The sequence below is a fragment of the Toxorhynchites rutilus genome, chromosome 3, assembly GCF_029784135.1.
Source record: "Toxorhynchites rutilus septentrionalis strain SRP chromosome 3, ASM2978413v1, whole genome shotgun sequence".
Lineage (NCBI taxonomy): Eukaryota > Metazoa > Arthropoda > Insecta > Diptera > Culicidae > Toxorhynchites > Toxorhynchites rutilus.
The window spans coordinates 149,819,993-149,839,003 of record NC_073746.1 but is presented as its reverse complement, the minus strand read 5'-3'; the positions used below and the strand labels follow the sequence as shown (position 1 = coordinate 149,839,003).

Genomic DNA, 19,011 nt, shown 5'->3' with positions numbered 1-19,011 from the left:
AGTGCAATGGTTTTTGTTAGAATGAGCCAATCTCACCTTCTGGCACATTTCACGATAAATTTCGTCCGTGTCCCAAGGACCGCGTTCCGGGAGTGGCATACCCCGTCTGCGCAATTCTTGGACACAATCGGTTAGGTCCAGTATCGGTAGAGGATCAATCTGTGCTTTGGAAACCGCGCCTACCAGATACTCAACATAATGCGTTCTGGAAGAGGCAAATGAAAAAAAAAACACACTCTTAGTAGCGTTTGAGCTCGAGCCCAGGCTCACCTGTGCCAAATAGTCGCGATAGATTCCGTCCACGAAGCCAAACGGTCGTGGTGGCATACGTTTGTTGGCTCGCCGCACAAGTGATTCGAGATCGTCCGCGCTTAATATGCTAATGGGATCGATGTTGTTTTTCACCACCAGAAAGCATAAATACTCTATATAGTGGGCGCTAGAAAGTAGTAATGCGTACAAAATATGTGAATCAGGAGAGATTTCCACAACATTTAAAGTAGATGATGAGTCAACAGATGGTATAACTGCTGCCAGAGGCAAAATATCGATTCCATAACATTTATTCGAATACCATTTATCCGAAAGACATTCGCCCGAATGAGATTCATTTTATTCAACAGAATACTGTTCCAATGCTGATTATTAAAGAGCAGCATGAAAGAATATTCGTTTTGCCTACACTAGTTTCTATAAATGCAACTGCAAAATTTCTCACGGAACCGATTCCTTTTATTTATAGAAAAGTTTTTTTGAACATCCTATCCAGTGGCGTCGATTGGGGGTGCGGACCGCACCCGGGTAGACGAGTTTGGGGGTGCAGAAACACCTCTACATTAACCCTTTGCGGTCGTATTAAATTTGTATATTGGTGTCGTACTGGTCGGAATTAATCTCCCTTGAAAGAGCATATTTCACTGCATGTGTCATGTAAGATTATAAAAGCTAAATAAGATCTGTTTATTTCTTGTGAATTTTGCATATGCATATACTAAACAATGCGTTTTTGTATAACAGTTATATTTTATAATTCCCCTTTGTGTATATCACACGAGAATAACCTGCAAATCTTACGAACCAGCCTGCTGCTAAAAGTCTCGAACAAAGGCAACGCACCTACAAGACATTCCATCAACTTTTGTACACATTTTTACATTTTTGTACACCTACAAGACATTCCATCAACTTTTGTACACATTTTTGAACTTCTCTCCTCTTCATATCGTAGATTAAAATAAAATTTGGATTACTAACGTAGACGGTGCCCCCTCGTTTCATCCTTTTTACTATAACTGTAGTGTCCGATGTATCGTGGCTATTCAGCATCGTGAGTATCCTCTTATGTTTGCACGCTAATAATCTTTCGTTTATGTTGAGTACCGTTATCCATTATTCATAGAAGCACCATATTAACCTTTAACGAACGAGCGCATTTTTCTAGAACGATGACCAGTTGGTCGACGGATTTTTAAGAATATGAGTGCTTTATTTCCAGACCGAGAAAAAGTGCATAATTAATATCGTTTTATTGGATTTTTTGGAATCTTTCAGTAATAATAGGTAGTATCTGAACATGTCCATACAAAAGGATAATGAAAAAAATAATTCAGAAAAATAATGGGAGTTGAAATAAAGGAATAGAATAATATAATATAATATGTTGTATATAATATATATACAGCCAGTCCATGCCAACCCGATATAGTGGTTCTCAGATTTTCGTGAAAATTGGTAGTTTTGTTCTTTATCGCAAAAAATTTGACCCGTATTTTTTTATTTTTTTCGTTAGGACGACCATTTCCATTTTAGAGTTGTCCGAAAAATCAACTTTTTCCTCTTTTTTCCAAAAATGACTTTTTTCAAAAATTGATAACTTTTGAACTACCAAACCGATTCAGATGATCGACATATCAAAAACATATCAAAAAAGCCAATAACTTTGGGCTTTTTTGAAAAAAATCGAATTCAGCTCTTGTTATTATTAATTGTATTCTTTTTTATAGTTTTCATAGTCTCGGGGGTTTGGCTGAGGTTTTTTTTTTGTTAAAATAACGTATCCAAAAATCAGAGATGTGTTATTTTTCGTTTTTAAGTAACATGTTTGGAATTTTTGGAAAAAAAAGCAAAAAGTGATTTTTTGGACCAAAAACGAAAAAAACGCCTCTCTGGTTTCGACATATGTTATGTGAAAAATCCTCAGCTTTTCAGAAAAAATATTAAAAAGTATAGCGCCTTTGGTCCCGAGACTATGAAAACAATAAAAAACGAATACAATCAATAATAACGAGATCAGGTATATAATTTTTTCAACAAAGACCATTTGATTGATTGGCTTTAATTTGATATGTCGATCTTCTAAATCGGTCTGGTAGTTAAAAAGTCATGATTTTTTGAAAAAAGTCATTTTTGGAAAAAGAGGAAAAAGTTAATTTTTCGGACAACCCTGAAATGGAAATGGTCACCCTACTGAAAAAATAAAAAAAATACGGGTGAAATGTTTTGCGATAAAGAACAAAACTACCAATATTCTAGAGAGGCCTGCTTCGCCAGCTTCATATTCAATCTGTTGATCTTCATTTCTCTGTTGGAAGCATTCCAATGCTGCTCTCAAATTCTTGTTGTGGTCCTTGATAGCTTCCGCTTTGGTTTTCCCGCATTCGAAAATTAGCACGTCGTCTGCTAAACATCTGAGGACTTTTAAGGGGGTGTTCTAGTTTAGAGACATTCGGATGTTTTATCGACCTCCGTTAGCATAAAACAAATAATATTTTTACTATCCATTATATTATAATTTTTTCATCTATTTTTTAACAATAAAACAGAAATTTAACGGAGAAAAATATTCATAACTAGAATAGTTAAGAGCTGAGGAAGTGAGAGGGTTAAAAAAAAGTTGTGCCATGGCGTACACGATTCCAGTCCTTCTGGTTATCTGAAACAAAAAAATCGAACAGATTTTGAATCAGAAAAGATGCCGCTATCGCATAAACCTCGGGCAAGTTCAAAACATCTTTTTTGACAAAATAGCGGCCGTTTGAAAAACAAAATGCTGTTTAAAACGTTTTTTTACGTTTCCCAATTTTTAAAAATAGTACAAATTAAAAAATGTTATTTTTTAGAGTTTCATGCGACAGAGAGATGCCTGCAGATTGTATCCATATAAATTCGACATGAATTGGTTCAGTAGAACTTGAAATATCGTGTACGCCAGTTAAAAAAAATAGTTTCGAGAAAAACGCGTTTGAAATTCATTGTTATGACCGTATCAGGTTAGATACCGTATAACTAAAATGGCTATAACTCGGTAAATGATAGAATTTTCGATAATCCTTTCTAGGGTATATTCTTAAATGCCTAAACTACAGAAATATGAAGGAAAAAATGTTTTTTTTTCAAATTTCTAGACTAGAATACTGCCTTAAGCCTGTGATTAGTTACTACTCTGCGTACTATTTTTTTTCGGTGAAGTGGGAATTCCAAACGGTATCCGATTCCACTTATATATTCCTAGTGGAGTCCAGAAGCCGTACAGGGCATCCAAAACAGAGAACACTTTGTATCATGCAAGTTCGGCAGCATTTCATCTATTGTGGATATCTGATGTCTTGCTCGTTTGATTGTTGTTCGGCAGGATCCAAACACAAGCGCAGCTGTTTTCTTTGCTTCACCAGCACCGAGTTGCTGATCCACTCCATATGCTTTTTGACAGACTCAACAAGCTTTACTGGGAAGCTAGATCGTGAATCTCAGCTGTTAACTCGTTAACGTACGCCACACGGATGGTTCTCTGTTAAAAACCCAGTCTCCTTTGAACATGTTGTTCAACTCCATAACAATCTCCTCACAACTAATTCGCAACGAGTTCACAGCATTCACGTGTTGATTCTCGATTATTACCAACTTAATATAAGCCGCAGCCAAGAGTAAAGGGTTCTGTTTGGCTTCCACGACGATAAACTCCAGTGTTTCTTCCTTCTTCCGCAGTTTCACCGCTCCCTTCGTTCTGCCGATTGGTTCGAACATTTGTCCACCGAAACATCTGAGCCTCACGTTCATCGGGATAACGTGAACCCGGGGCCCACTGCATCCGGATTCTCTATTCGCAAGTCTTTCAAGGTATTCTCGCCTGTTCGGGGTTTGCACTTAAAATTTTGCTACTGATGATCCTTCAGTTGCACCAGGCGATCGTAAGAAAGGACAAGATCTTTAATCTTCTTCTCTTCCTAGCATTTTCCACCATTTGGTTCAGGGTTAGATTTTCACCATGAAGAAGTTCTTTCCTTAAGTTGCGATTCAAAATTCCATTGATTAATTATTCTTTCAATTCGTAGGTTTTTTCTTCTGCATTGTATTCATAATATCGCATTGCTTTGAGCGTAATCTTCACTCATCCACCCGCTTAATCATTGTGTGCAACTCCGACAGCTCAATGCGCAGTGACCTGAGCATAATATCCCCATTGTAACTTGAACCTTTTAAAGGCTTCCTTCTGCTTCTCGCCCTGCTGAAGTGGAACCGGAATTTTGAAATTTTGTGTCTCAAACTAAATTTCTCGTGTTTCGACGTTGAAAATGTTACAGAATACAGTAGGTGACTCAACTATGTGGAAAACACGGGTGTATGAATGGTATAAGGCTTTTAAAGACGGTCGAGAAGATATGAACGATTTGCCTCGTCAAGGACGACGACATCAACTGATGAGAATATCGACAAAATAAAAGGGAATGGTGCTCGGAAATCATCATTTAAGTTAGAGAGAGCTTTAGAGGCCCGTGAATAAAATATCTCTCAAGAGACCGTTCGTCATATTTTGGTTGATGTTTGTACATGAGAAAAGTTGCAGCACGGCTTTGCCAAAAGAACTCAATTTCAATGCTTTAACGATCCCCCGTTCAATTACTGGTGATATGACCCCTTTTTTCTACATTAGTATAGGTGTACCACATACATGGCATACTGTTAGATAAAATTCGGGTGAACGACATTTGCGTATTTATTACATTCGAGTGAATGTATTTCGGGAAAGTGGTATTCCGGTAAATGTTGTATAACTCAAAATATCATGAAATAAATACTTCCTGCTAGAGGATACCTACGCAGATATACCAGGTTTTTTTTTATAAATTTTATACCTGTGGCCACCGGAACTGAATATATGCATCGTTGGATAAATAGTTGTTAACGGAATCTATGACACTATTTGGAGTGTAAATCATAGTCAATTAGGAAAGCCTGCATTTACCTGCACAGACCAGCGTGATCGTCTGGAACATCTCCATTACAAATAGTGTCCATCAAACCAGCTGGAGTTTCTTTCTGTAGGGGGATGGGGCACTTCATCGACGCACTTTGACTTTCCGCGAATTCTCGCTTCAGCAGCTCCGAAGGTTCAGTGTCGAATGTGACGTTATGCATCTGTGGAGTTCAGTTGTTGTCAATATGCGGACCAAATTTGGACATTGAAACCTACCGTCAGGAGTGATTGGAGATCCCTTGGATCTTTATCTCTCAGATAAAAGAGGCAATTTCTGGGATGATGGGCGTGCAATCCTAACTTGGCACAGTACGGAGAAACATCACACTTCGCTCCCATCATGAATGGTTTATTGCAACCAAAGCAGAACTCGAACTTGCATTGTATGCAGGTGAAGTGCATACAGCCACCGCGTGACAGGGAGTACTTGAAATTGCAGTTTGGGCAACTTATGCCATGAGCTTGGAGATGACGCGCAACGCCTTGCGCCTGCAGTTCTGGATCATTTGCCTCTTTCCACGCTGCAAACTTTTCACATGAAATACCTTCGTGCTGCGGTTCCCACTGTAAAGTTTGGCAAAATTAGATATGCGATCGTATGTTGATCAGATGAACATTACAGGTTTGCGACAAGCTGAGCAAGTGATCGATCCGCAATCCGGGCAAATGAGACGTTTCTGCCTTGGTCGTGCGAAGAAACCGGAAGAGCAATCCACGCACCACTTGAAGTTTGGATCCTGCATAAGGGTACGATCACGCAGTTTTCTCTGGAACAAATCATGAACCTCTTCATCAACGATGTTCTTGAGTAGAATATCTAGATTTGAGAAGTATTCCAGTACGTCGTCTTCTGTCACATTTGGATTGTTGAGATCAGGCTCCTTGCAGTACGGACAGTTGCAGTTGGTAATCGAACGGTGCATAATTTCCTCGGTATAGTAAACCTTAGCACAATCCAAGCAGCAGGTGTGGGTACATTTCAGCATCGAAATGATTTCGTTCATCGGATAGATGCCAAGACATAGCTCGCACTCCTTTTGTAACAGATCTTTGGCTTCTTCGATCGTGTAGCATTGTGTGGCTGCCCAGATGGCGTTATCTTTAGCGTATCTCATTTCAATGAGTTGCACTGCAAGCTCGGCTTGTTGGTACGTATGGACCAGGCCTTCATCCAGTAGACGTTGCGCTTGTATCTATGGTGATACGAAACAGACCATCTCGCTTCATTTATTACATGGCATGATAAGTGGGTACTTACTTCTAACGGTTCCTCGCTTGGTTCGAACGGCTTCACGAGAGATCGGATGATAGTTCGACTTTCACTCTCCGTAATGGTCGTTATGTCTTCGTCTTCATCCGAGGAGATATAGTCATCGCTGAAGCAGGTCTCCATATACTTTTTCCGTAGTTTTCGCCGCTGTTCGGAAGTAACTGAACCTTCGCGAGAACCGATCGGAGTCCCCTTGGACGAACTTGGCCCCGGCGTCGAGTTGGATGATCCCGGCTCGATTGATGACGAGGACGCTTTGCTTGCACCTTTCATGTGATTTGGCTGAGTGGGCGCAATAGTTTTAGTAAGCTTATTAGTAAATGCCTTTGGCTGCACCAGTTTTGATGGTTTTGAAGTCGATGCATTATTGGTGATTGATTTCAATGGTTCTTTCTGCGCCTTGTTGAGGAACTCCTTCTGCATGTTTTTGACAGTGTTGGTCAGCACTGGACCGAACGGGGTGCCAATGGAGTTCTTGCGAAGCGAGTTTCTACGACTTGAGGAATCGGATGCAGTGGATGGCTTTTTCTTGATGTCGGTGGAGGTCTTGGGTTTGGGTTTAGTAGTTTTAGTCGTTTTCTGAATGGAGGTGCTTGTAGGGATGGATGAAGTGGATATTTGTTTATTTCCTTTTTTGTCGGATTGCTGACTGGTGTTTGAATGAGATTTCGCTGGAGGTGTGTTGGCGGAGATTTGTTCAGTGATGGGTATGATATCGACGTTTTCGTAAATGTTTGCTGATTGATGCGAATCTATCGTTGACAGTTTCAACGGTAATGCGGATGGCGCGTGAATAACAACTTGAGAAGCTTGTACTTCGATGTAACTTGATGGTTCTTCAGATGACTCACGAGTGGCAAAGGAGTGATGGTGATTTTGATGCAATTCTCCATTGGTGATGCGATCCATCTGTTCGTCTTGGTCTACACTTTGTTCTGTGCTGGAAATGTCTGTGGTATGCGTTGTATCTTTTTCAAATACATTTTGTTCACTCGATGATGTTCTGATTTCATTCATTGGATTCGTTTCGACTGGTCCGTTTACGGTTTGTTGTGTACCTAACGTTTCCGTTTCAATTGCTACTGTTGGTAGTTTTTCAGATTGAGTTTGTGTAAATGACTCGAACAATCTCGTTGAACTTTGTTGTTCTATTGTTCCATTTTCTGCGAGCTGAACATTGTGAACATCATTCATTGGAACAATTTCCGTTTCTAGTCTGGTATCCAGACGATCGACTTCTTGTTCTGGGATTACAGTGCGGATGTTTTCAGTTTCTGCCCCTATCGCCGTTGAACTTATGTGTTGTTCTATTGTTCCATTCTTTGCGAGATGAACATTGTGATCATCACTCATTGGAAGCATTTTTTGTTCTACATCATTATCTGGACGTCCGCTTTCTTGTCCTGGGATTAGAGTATGGCCGTCTTCAGCTGCTACAGTTGCCTGTTTGTCAGCTAGATTTCCGGATTTTACCTCTGTATTGTTCGGATTTTGTTGGGAAAATACATTGGCCAGTATACTAACTTTTTCGTCCATCATTGTTTCGTTTATGTTATCTCTATTGACAATACTTTCGCTTTCAGGTTGAGCATCTGGAGGTGTTTGTTTGTCAGTTTTCTCAATAATCGAATCAATAATTCCCATAGTTTCCGCTGCTTCTGAGTTATTCACTGATATTTTACTATTGGTTTCTGAACCTTCGTTTTCTGAATCGGCGTGTGATTGTTCAATTGAAATGTCAATTGAAGGACCACTGCCAGCGTTCTGATCTTCATTTCTATGATGTATCAATGTATGGTCCCTGTTGCTAGAGATAGATGAACTGATAACAGATGTACTTGTGTGGTGTGTCATGTTTTGAACAATCACAGCATTTTGGGTACTGTCTGTCAAGCGTTCTTGCATGTTGTCAATTTTACCGGATTCTAAGAGTAGTGCTTTCATTTCACTTATATTGACATATGCTGGTTCTTCATTTTCCCGTTGCACGACATTTTGAATTTCCAAGCCACCAGATGAAGTATTTTTATTTATAGTTGCGTATTGTGGAACTACTGGCTGCGCTGGTACTTCTTCGTTCACCTGCTGCGTTTTCGCAGAGTTATCATTTGTTGCTACCTCTTTTGATGTTATTGGAGAGGGTATTCTGGGTTCTAGAGTTGTTTCTTCAACAGATGGCATTGCTGCTAGTTCTTCTGGGGGCATTTGAGATGAAAGTCTAGGTACTTCAACAGATGACATTGGAGGAACTTGGTGCAGCGGTTCATTGAGATCACGCGCAACAAAATTAAGCATTTCGATGGTAGCATCTAGTGTATGAGTGACATTCGACGACTGGTCAAGAGGAGCAGCTAGTAAAGCTATATTATTCGGAATGTTTTCCACTGTGTTTTTAAGATCATGCGATTGTTCTTCCTGTTCAGACAATATTTTTGTATCTTTTGTATCAATTGCCACACTCGGCTCGTTTGCTATAATGGTTGTACTCATCGCTTGTATCGCTCCATCAATATATCTTACTCTATTGTCATCATTGGAAATCATATTTTCAACGGTGGCTTGCTCTGTAACCATACCTTCGGCCCTCTGTGCAGTCTTTATCAACTCTCCTATCAGCGTTTTAGCATTCAGCAGGGACTGAACATTCCTCATTGTTAAGTTCAAATTTTCTTCTGCCACCAATGTAGGTTCCGTGACATCGTTCACATCGGCAACTAGTGTAGCTTCGCTGATTTCGCTAGTTTCGGGGCTGTTTTGTAATGTTTCCGCACTGGAGGTATCATCGTATTCCGCTCTATTATTGCTAGCCAAAGAATTTACCGCCAAACTCAGGATGTCTTCGACTTCACTCATCGATTGTTCGATAACACTGAGCGTGTCGTTGAAGTCACTGTCCAATGGTAGATCACTGACCTCCGAGGCACTATTCCGTTCCATCTCTCGGACCAATGCGGCATTAATTTGCGGTAGTTCTGGTTTGCTTTCGTTACTAATTTCTTCCATGCGTTCTGGCGTCTGAATTTCTGGATGTTCAATGTCTTCAGGAGCAATTTCGCTAAACATCACCGAACCATCGTCATCTTCGTCTTCGTACTCAAAGTAGTCACCGTTTTCGTCTACGTCGTATTCCTCGTTCGAGTCCCATTCTTCACCGTTTTCGTCCCCTTCACTCCAGTCTTCGTATTCGTCTTCTTCGTAGTATTCGTTGTCATACACTTCTTCTTCATCTTCCATGGTGGCCATATCGGACGCGATTTCGTCTTTCATTTGCTGGATAAGTCGTTTTGTGTCCAACACTATGTCAGAGAGATTGTGGGATGGCTTAGGTACAGACAGAGTGGTTGGTTCGTCGTTTGTGGATTGTGGGGTTGTTTGAGGAGATATAACGATTTCCACTGTAGAAGGAACTTCCTGTATAGGAGAAACCTGTATGTCTTCAACAGGACTTTTCGGAGGTGATTGTATAGGTTGGGGATTTGAAGAGGTTATTTGTTGGGATTCAATGAAACCGCTATTGGGGGGTACATTGTTCTGATCCTGTGCCTCGTTGTTAGTCGAATCGTTATAAGCCAATTCAGTGGAGTCCTCATTAACGATCTGATTGGTCAGTATGGAACTATTAGTATTGGGATCAGCATTCGGTGGGTCCATTTCTGGAGTTGGTGATTCAAAAGCTTTATGCTCAAAAACCTTTTCTCTCGTATCACCAGCAGGACCTTCGCTTATGGGTTGTTCTACTTCGCGTAGGACGAGTGGTTTCTCTACTATGGTTGTTTCTGTTGTAGATGTCTGTGTGATTGTAACATTATCGTAAACTGGTTGATCCGATTCCACATCCTTCCTTTCTAGGTCGTTTGCTTCAGTTTGAAGCTCGTTTTCAATTTTTTCAATAGTATCGATGACCTGCTTCAGTTCCTTTGTATGATCGATATGCAATACCGTCACCGGTGCTGTGCTATTCTGCACAACCACGTCGAGGTCACTTTCGGATGAACTTTTGCCAGGTCTTCGTTGCAGATAGCTGTTTTTATTAACGGGAACTCTACCTATGCGTCGTTTTTTAATTTGCCTACTATCGTTCGGTTCTACAGCTTGAACCTCCGCATTCATTGCAGCCATATCCGCTGTGTTCACGTAAATTGCCTCTTCTAACAAGTTCTCTGTAGAGATTGGAAGCGACCCCGCTGGTGTGCTCCCCGAATGGATCGATTGTTCCTCAGATCTCCTATCTATCCTTTGGTGTTCCAACAGATCTTGGAGCCTTTGATTCACCGCAACAATATCGTAATAGTCGGTTGATTCACCCGTCATTCTCGCTTCGTCGGAACTACTGTCAAATATGTAATGCTGTGTCTTGTACCGCTCGAACTCGTCCGTCAGTCGTTCAGCTCGAACTGCCCTTCTAAGAAAGTCCTGAATGTTAGCGTACTCGTTTTCCTCCTCTTGTGCAGTCTTGAATCCCATTGAAGATGTTCTCTTCATACTAGGAAAATCATCAACTGTTTCGAAGTTCTTAACCAGTGGAAAGTTCGATATTGTCTGGTAGTCATCCGTCAATGATTCTGCGTTCATCATAGTCTCCCTGGCGTCGCCATGCAGCGACTTAGGGGTTCTGATGGGTACACTTTCCAGTTCTTGTTGCACCTGGCTGACAAGACTAGGAAGAATCTCCTGAATGTTTTCTGCCATGAACACACGTATGTCTTCGTAGATGGGCTTTGTCTCGTCAACGGATGATTGACTCGATCGTGGCAATGGAATTGGACTTTTCACAATAATTCTCTCACATGATTCTGAACGTACCGAAGCTTGCGATGCAGGTCGAGATTCGCTCCTCTCGATCAATTTAGCTAGAAGGCTCTGAACATTCTTCAATACCTCATCATTCTGATTTGCTTGATTGATTTCCATTTGATCAATTAACTTCTCGATGTCACGCAGAATAGTCGTATTTGAAAGATTCGCTGTATCACCCATGGGGTCATACGCTTCTTCTTCCACAGCACTGGGGCTAGATGTTTCCGGGCGTTCTGGTGGACTCGACACTTCTGTCTCACATGTACTGTTATTCGCAAGTAGCTCTTTTTCGACATGTGCACTTATGAACTCTTGGATTTCAGTGCCTGGTAGTGAAAGGGATAGTGATTTGCAAGGAACATTTTGTTAGGGTTTACGATAGGCCAAAGAGGGAAAGAAAAGAGTCTAATTAATATGGATAATTCATGTTAGTGTTTGCGAGTTCTCTTACTAATTCCACTCCGATCCTCCTCGAGTGCTTGCTGCAGAAGCAAGTTACTAGAATCGTTATCCGCTCCATTTGGAGGGCCCCAGATGCGCATTAGGAAAGGTCTAAGTTGTGTTTTGCTGAGTTCGACCACTGCCAGCTCCAAGTTTCCATGGTGAGCTGTGAGGCTTGTAACAATGTCTTCCCGGGTGAAGTTACCCTTTGAGGCGATTTCATTGTACTTCTTCTGGCGCTGCTCAATACACTCTGTGATGGCATGCCATATGTTGCCCTTGTGTAGTCGAAGAGCCTCACGGGCCTCAATCGACGAGATTGTGCCAATGGTATTTTCCCTCTTTTCATGACCGTACTTCGTGGCTAATGTTTGCACTGTTTCGATCAGCTTCGACCAGTGGTCTCGAAGCCATTGCACCGGATGTTTGTCCTTGCAGTGTGCAATTGCTGCGTGCAGCTCTTCTGGGCTGAATTTATAATACTCTGCTTCCTATGAAAAAAAAAACAAAAGTTATCATTCTGCTTCATTCACGTATTACTTCCTCACTCTTACCTTCAGAAGTTTTATCAATTCTTCACTCGCCATGTTATTGTGATCACTTATTTTCAACGATTCCATCAATTTTGCGGCAGCTTCCGAATATTCGCTCATCTTATCTGCTGTCTGAAATCATAGAAAATGCCTTATTCAGAATGCAACAGTTTATTCCCGAAAAGTTTGTATAGTTCACCATCTGTCTCTTGTGCGCTAGGTCTTTGATGAGCGTCGGTTGCATGGTGTCGATGTGGCTCAAATCGGTCATTGCACGGTATTTGTTCTGATCCAAAGGACGAGATGGACTGAAGGTAGCCTTAGCGGCGGTTTGGATGATTTGATGGATGGCGCGGTCCAGGTATGACAGATTCTCGTCATGGTGATGTGGAAGGTCATGTCGATCATTATTCTGAGCGATATTTGTTACTTGAGGGAGTGGGCTCGTTTCGTGAGGCGTTGACGGAAGACTCTGAAAGTGATCAAACTTGAATGTTTTTGATTTCACTACGTTTTGCTATAGCTGCGGGATGATTAACATGTCATGTGTTAGCGATGAGGATTACTATTGTTAGTAATATCCAACAAGAACAATTTGATTATTCATGAAAACATCTCTTTTCACGGACACTTCATCGTCAGCAATGACAATGAATCAATTCCATTTTTAGCCGTCGTTGAATATCAGACAAATATTACCGAAGCGATTTGGTGATTTCTTATAGGGAGACCGAAGCATTTCACAAAGCAATTAAATATTTGTTCCATCAAACTACTATCAAGCATGTTAAAATGGGGAAAACTACAAGTCGGATTCAGCAACAATCAAACTGCTGTCTGTGTTTAATTCATTGGAAAGATATATTTGATAACTAAGGAAATGTCAACCTATCAAAGATTCTACAGAATTCTAAATATGGATTGATAAATTCTAATAACGAAAGTGTTTAACCAATGAATAGAGTAAAACTAATAAAAAAACATGAAAAAATTCTGAATTATTGAATCATTATCCAGCTATTTAATACGGCTATTAACACGCTGAGCTCCGCTCCCCAAGGACCGATAGTTCAAAGATTGTTGGTAAACTTTGTCATACACCATATTTCAATCAAACATCATGATTTCTACTTACGATTTAAAAGAAAAAGGATAATGAATCTGCATATGCACTCCTAAAAAATCAGTCGTAATCAAAATTGGTCATAAGATAATGAATGTTGGGAAATTGGGTGGCTGTCACCATATGTACGAGGTTTTCAAAAAAAAAAAAAAAACAGCGAAGAGGGTCGCGTCAAAATCTGCCGTTTTTCGGATGAGTGGTCGGGAATTGCTCTGTACCAATACCCTAGCGAAATCTAGTTGTGAGAGTGATTGCTTTTCAAAAAAATTGCTCCCAAATCCGACGTGAAGTTTCGATGAAAAGCGGCAATGTGTCGGTGATGTGACCTGATGGTTTGAAGGTAAAGAGTGTTTGTGTAGGATTGAATCACACGTACGCATTGTTATTTAAGGCGTCGTTGAAGGTAGGTGGTGGAATAAATATATAATCGCCAGTGGTCACTGTGTGTCAGCTGCGAAAAAGACTGCCGCGATAGTTGTTGATTATGATCTTCTAGAATGAGATGCATATGCATCGCTATACTGAATATGTATAGTTTGTGCACTGACGAGAACGAAACATATTGTGACAACTCGCAATGGCAAGAATGAATTCTGAATTAATCATTTTTAGCAGGTTTTACAAAACCAGGCAAATCATTAGCCTTTTTCTGGGTACTCAAACATTTTACTTAATTTTCAATTCAAAAATTTCAATTCTTTCTAAAATAAAACCCGAAGTGATAAACAAGCGAATTGAATAAACTATTTGAGTAGTCCTACCACCCCTCAAATTTTATTCGTGTAGATATTCCTCGTAGTTTGCAGGAGTTTACTCATTGGTGGGACTGTAAGTAACACGATATTCAGGTAATATTTTCATTTGTTTTTTGGATTTATGTTTTTTGTTGTTCGTAGATATTATAAAATGTCCATACCGACAAGCAAGCAAGCACCGTTCTGGTAAAAAGCGTGTCATGGAGAACTTTGCCGAATCTCAACAATATGATGTGGTTTTGGCTGTCTTCTGCCGCCACATATGGAATTCATCCACGTTGAAAACGATCATCCTATATTCGACTTTCTTGATTTTGACGTAGGATTACGTCTTTCGGGAACATATTGGGGTACAAATTGAAAATCGAAAATCGGGCACATCGTGAAAATTATCCAATTTCAAACGCTTATTGCTCAGTCATTTCATGATGGATTTATGAGATTTTTGCGTCAATCGATTTCGGCAAATTGAATAACATTGAATAAAATAATATATGTCATGAAACTAACTATCGAGCAATTGAGTATTCTCAACCCCTATCCTAATGGAAATACCCACTTCTGATTGGACGAACTTGACGACACATGCGGCGGCTTATGTACTTACAACTATTAGTCCGTTATTTCCTAATAGATTTACGAGATATTTGCATCAATCGATCTGAGCACTCCATAACAATTCATCACAATGAATCAAATAATATATTGTATGAAATTTACTATCAAACAATCGAAAGATCTCCAAATGGAAATACCTCGTTCTGATTGGTCTAAATTGAAGATACGGAGAAATCGGCATTGAAAATGCATAGAAGTAGAGGGAACTTTTGTCCCCACCGAAATGTGTTCCCTAACAGAGACATCTAAACCAAGCTGCCCAAGCTGTCAATCGAAATTGCACTATAAACTATTGAATCGTTCGATTTAAAGTCTCCGTAAACAAAGGAAAAGAAGAAGAAAATTGCAGATATATGGAAGTCGAGGGCATTTTTACATTGCAAGTAAGGTGAGTGATACGATTAATTCTAGCAAACAAAATTTAAATTTGGAACTTTAATGTTGGTTGACTTTGAAATTTCATATCAATGGCCGATCATGTATTGTGAAACATGTGGCTCAAGCGTAAGTGTAAAATTTTATATGGTAGCATTTGTGGTAAAAATGCTTTGAAATATGAAACGATTTATTTAAATTTTCTTAAATGAAAACCAATGTGTGTTCCCGTTCAAGAACGGATCGTCCGGCTTAAGCTGTCTGTTTTGTTGTATTAATTTGCACCCAAGAAATGTTCGAAAAAGTAATTTCCCATATGCTCTATATATCATACTAGGTGCTGTTAGTACAATTAAAATTCCCATGGGTAAAATTCCCACACGTTCATGGGTCCAATCGCAGAACTGTTCATTGATTGATCAACTAGGCTACCCTTTAAAATTATTTTTTACTACAAAAGTTCAGTACTTCTACCAAAACTCGACATTATAATATCAGATTATTTTCAGACACAATTCTCGTGTAAGATTTTTCATCTACTTGCAAATAACATGTTTCTCCGTTACATGGAATAAATGTTTGATATAGAAAATATGATAGAATGAAGACAGCCCTAAATTGGACAATCGGAGTCCGTTTTATCACATCAAAATCCATTTCCACTTTCGAACAAAGATCAATTTCGTTGGAGCAAACATTAAATGGACTAACAACGCTTGTCGATATGTAATTGTAGAACATATGCGAATTGAATTTTTCGAATTTTCCCATTTTCCTTTAGAGTTTTCCGAATATTTTCAATTGTGTTGTTTGGTTGAAATTTGTGTATTATTTTTATGGGACCCCTCACATCCCAAATTTGGCTCCATTTGCTTGATTAGTTCTCGTGTTATGCAGAAGTTTGTGTTTCATTTTTATGTCAGGAGGGGGGAAGAGTGTCAAACCACCACAGTAACATTTATTACCTCCCGAATTCAGGCAGCTCGGACACCCTTTTGAAATAGATAATCACGGACGATGAAACTTATGTTAAGTTTGATTATAAAACGCTTCGGGCGATCAGTATTACACAAAGTGTTAACGAGGCGGATTCATCGATTTTTACCGAAAAGTTTAGTAAAAATGGGTGAATTATATCTAAGGTATAACGGTAAGCTTGAGGTAGAACCACCGTTGGCTTAGTAATCCCATGTTAGATCAATTCATGAATTGTGGTAGATTACGCTCACTCCTTCATGAGTGAGCCATCTCACGTCATTCGCCAAGTGTTAACTAGTTGATCATCATCTTATCTGGATAATCTTGCCACCAAACATACTTGGGATCATGACCTACTGTATTTGTTGCATTGATAGAGTTTTAAATACCCTTATACCGAAATCATAATTCAGCTCTATCTCGATAAGATTCTAATGAAATAGTAAAGTGTAGCTTTGACAATACTGTGAACTTTTGACGTAGGATTACGTCTTTCGGGAACATATTGGGGTACAAATTGAAAAACGAATATCGATCGCATCGTGAAAAATGTCCAATTTCAAACGCTTATTGCTCAGTCATTTAATGACGGATTGATGAGATTTTTACATCAAAACATTGCGGCACTCTATAACAATTTTTCACCTTGAATAAAATAATTTATATCATGTAATTAACTATCGAACAATTGAAAAATCTCAACCCCTATCCAAACTGTACTGATTGGTCGAAATTGACGTCATTTCTTTTTCGCCTGCTTCGCTTCTTTCGTTCCCCGATAAGTCAAATATTTGCATGGCGAGCAAGTGTGGGGCGCCTATTTCTCACATACCAACTGATATAAAAGGACGGTAGCATTTTTGGATTTCTTGCTAGAGACGAATGAACTCTCTGAGTTTAAAGTCTCTTTAATTCAATACCGTTACCGTGGATTTCTCATTCTCGTTCAACGCTCAGATCGGCAAACATCTGGGCTTCTAGTGTGCAGTGCTCTACAAATCAACCAACACCATACGGTGCGGCAAAGGAGAGGAAGCCATCGGCAACCAACGATGGATGCCATGCGGAAAAGGGAGCAAAGAAGAGGAAGCAGCGGAGAACATCGAATTAAATCTAGTGTGCATTGCTGGTGCGCTCCTCTTAACATCAACAATTGGATGCGGCAAAGGAGTCAGATGAGCGAAGTGCATTGCATCGCATCGTATCACACCCGCTATCCGTCGTTTAGCTCGTCGTGGTGGTGCCAATCAAACCCTCGCAAATCGACGCACAGAAGCCGATGGCCCCAAAGTCAAGGAAAGCATCAGCGAATCCGTAAAAGCTACCGCTCCCAAAACTGAACTGCTACATCCGACTGAAACGCAGCAGATTCCGTACAACCCATTAAACCATTCCAGTCCTCAGGACTATCAATTTGTTTTGAAACAAAAGAGTTTATTTTACTGTTTTTCACTTACCACAAAAACTATATAAAACCGATCAAAAACACTGTTTATTTTTACATTTTCTACTAACAACTAACATGGAACGTATCACGTCAAAAACATACGTTTCATCAACCACCTTTTACTGGATTTGGCAAAAGAAGCGAAGGACATATGCATGCATGTATATAATGGAACGCTCCAGTCATACACAGCCCATTAGGGACGAATGACCTTTGGGTTAAAGTCCCTTCAAAAACAAGAACGAACGATACACAGCCCGTATCAGACAAATGCATGAAGGAATTCTATAAAATAAAAATAATATTTTTGCGGTGCCTTTGCGCCAACTACACGGGTGAGTAGCACCATAGTAGCAAAAAACTTCGAAGTTCGTGACATCTGGTAGCAATATTTTTCTTCTTTTGAATTATAGAGACTTTAAACTTTACGTTCATTCGTTTCTAGCACTGAGAAGGGCCCTTGCGAAGAAAACTAGTTTATATTCTTTCTCGACCTACCTTTAGAAAGACATTTTCATTGTCGCTCAGCACTCCTCAGCAAACGAGTCTGCTTTCGGCGGCACCAAGCGACGCCATGAGCAATATTCATTTAGGGAGGCAGATTAATCTCCCATCGAACTAGCAGGCCCGAAGGCAGTTTTGAATTGATAAAATTTAAATGTTTTTATTTTTTTGACGCAGGATTACGTCTTTCGGGAACATGTTGGGGTATAAATTGAAAATCGAAAATCGAGCACATCGTGAAAATTGTCCAATTTCAAACGCATATTGCTCAGTCATTTCATGATGCTGAAATTTTTGCGTCAATCGATTTCGCCACTCCAAAACAATAAAACATTGTTGATAATAATATATGTCATGAAACTAACTATCGAACTATTGAAAAATTTTAACCCCTATCCTAACGGAAATAACCACATCTGATTGGTCGAAATTTATGACACGTGTGGTGGGTCGCTAACAGAGACATCAAAACCAAGCTGCCTGGGGGAAATCGGCTTTGCAAATACATGATAGTAGGGGGAGCTTTTGCTCCCACCGAAATGTTGCTTCGTGGAATTGCATACCAATGACTGATCGTGTATTGTGAAAAATTTATCACAAGTGTAAGTGTAAAATATATGGTAGAAGTTGTGTTGAAAATTACTTGATATATGAAACGATTAATTTCAATTTTCATAAATAAAAACCAAAGTGTGTTCCCGCTCGAAAACGGGTCGTTTGGTCACCAAATCATTATCAAAGAGTTTAACGATGTAATTCTTCAAACATATCCAAAATCAACAGATAGCCTAATGGAATCCTACGTCAACTATGCGGTCGTGTCTCGGACACAACCCTCCTGTGACTTTTTTTGAATGCGGGATTTTATTTCTCGGTTCTGCCCATTATGCATGCATCCATCAATCAAAAATATGTA

The 19,011-nt window shown here is 39.8% G+C and overlaps 1 protein-coding gene across 11 annotated transcripts in view; it reads right to left on the bottom strand.

Annotated features, from left to right (window-relative positions):
• LOC129779805 (E3 ubiquitin-protein ligase lubel) overlaps positions 1 to 19,011 on the bottom strand; it is a 52,804-nt gene that overhangs the window by 607 nt on the left and 33,186 nt on the right. For 7 of the 11 annotated variants that reach the window (XM_055787504.1, XM_055787510.1, XM_055787511.1 and 4 more), the window contains 8 exons: positions 12,495 to 12,767; positions 12,317 to 12,427; positions 11,773 to 12,253; positions 6,513 to 11,647; positions 5,875 to 6,447; positions 5,471 to 5,818; positions 5,243 to 5,415; positions 37 to 205 (listed from right to left, as the gene is read on the bottom strand). In XM_055787504.1, coding sequence (XP_055643479.1) covers positions 37 to 205; positions 5,243 to 5,415; positions 5,471 to 5,818; positions 5,875 to 6,447; positions 6,513 to 11,647; positions 11,773 to 12,253; positions 12,317 to 12,427; positions 12,495 to 12,767 — 7,263 coding nt within the window. Of the gene's footprint in view, positions 1 to 36; positions 206 to 270; positions 440 to 5,242; positions 5,416 to 5,470; positions 5,819 to 5,874; positions 6,448 to 6,512; positions 11,648 to 11,772; positions 12,254 to 12,316; positions 12,428 to 12,494; positions 12,768 to 19,011 lie in introns of all 11 variants that reach the window. The other 4 variants (XM_055787512.1, XM_055787513.1, XM_055787514.1 and 1 more) reach the window with 3 other exon arrangements.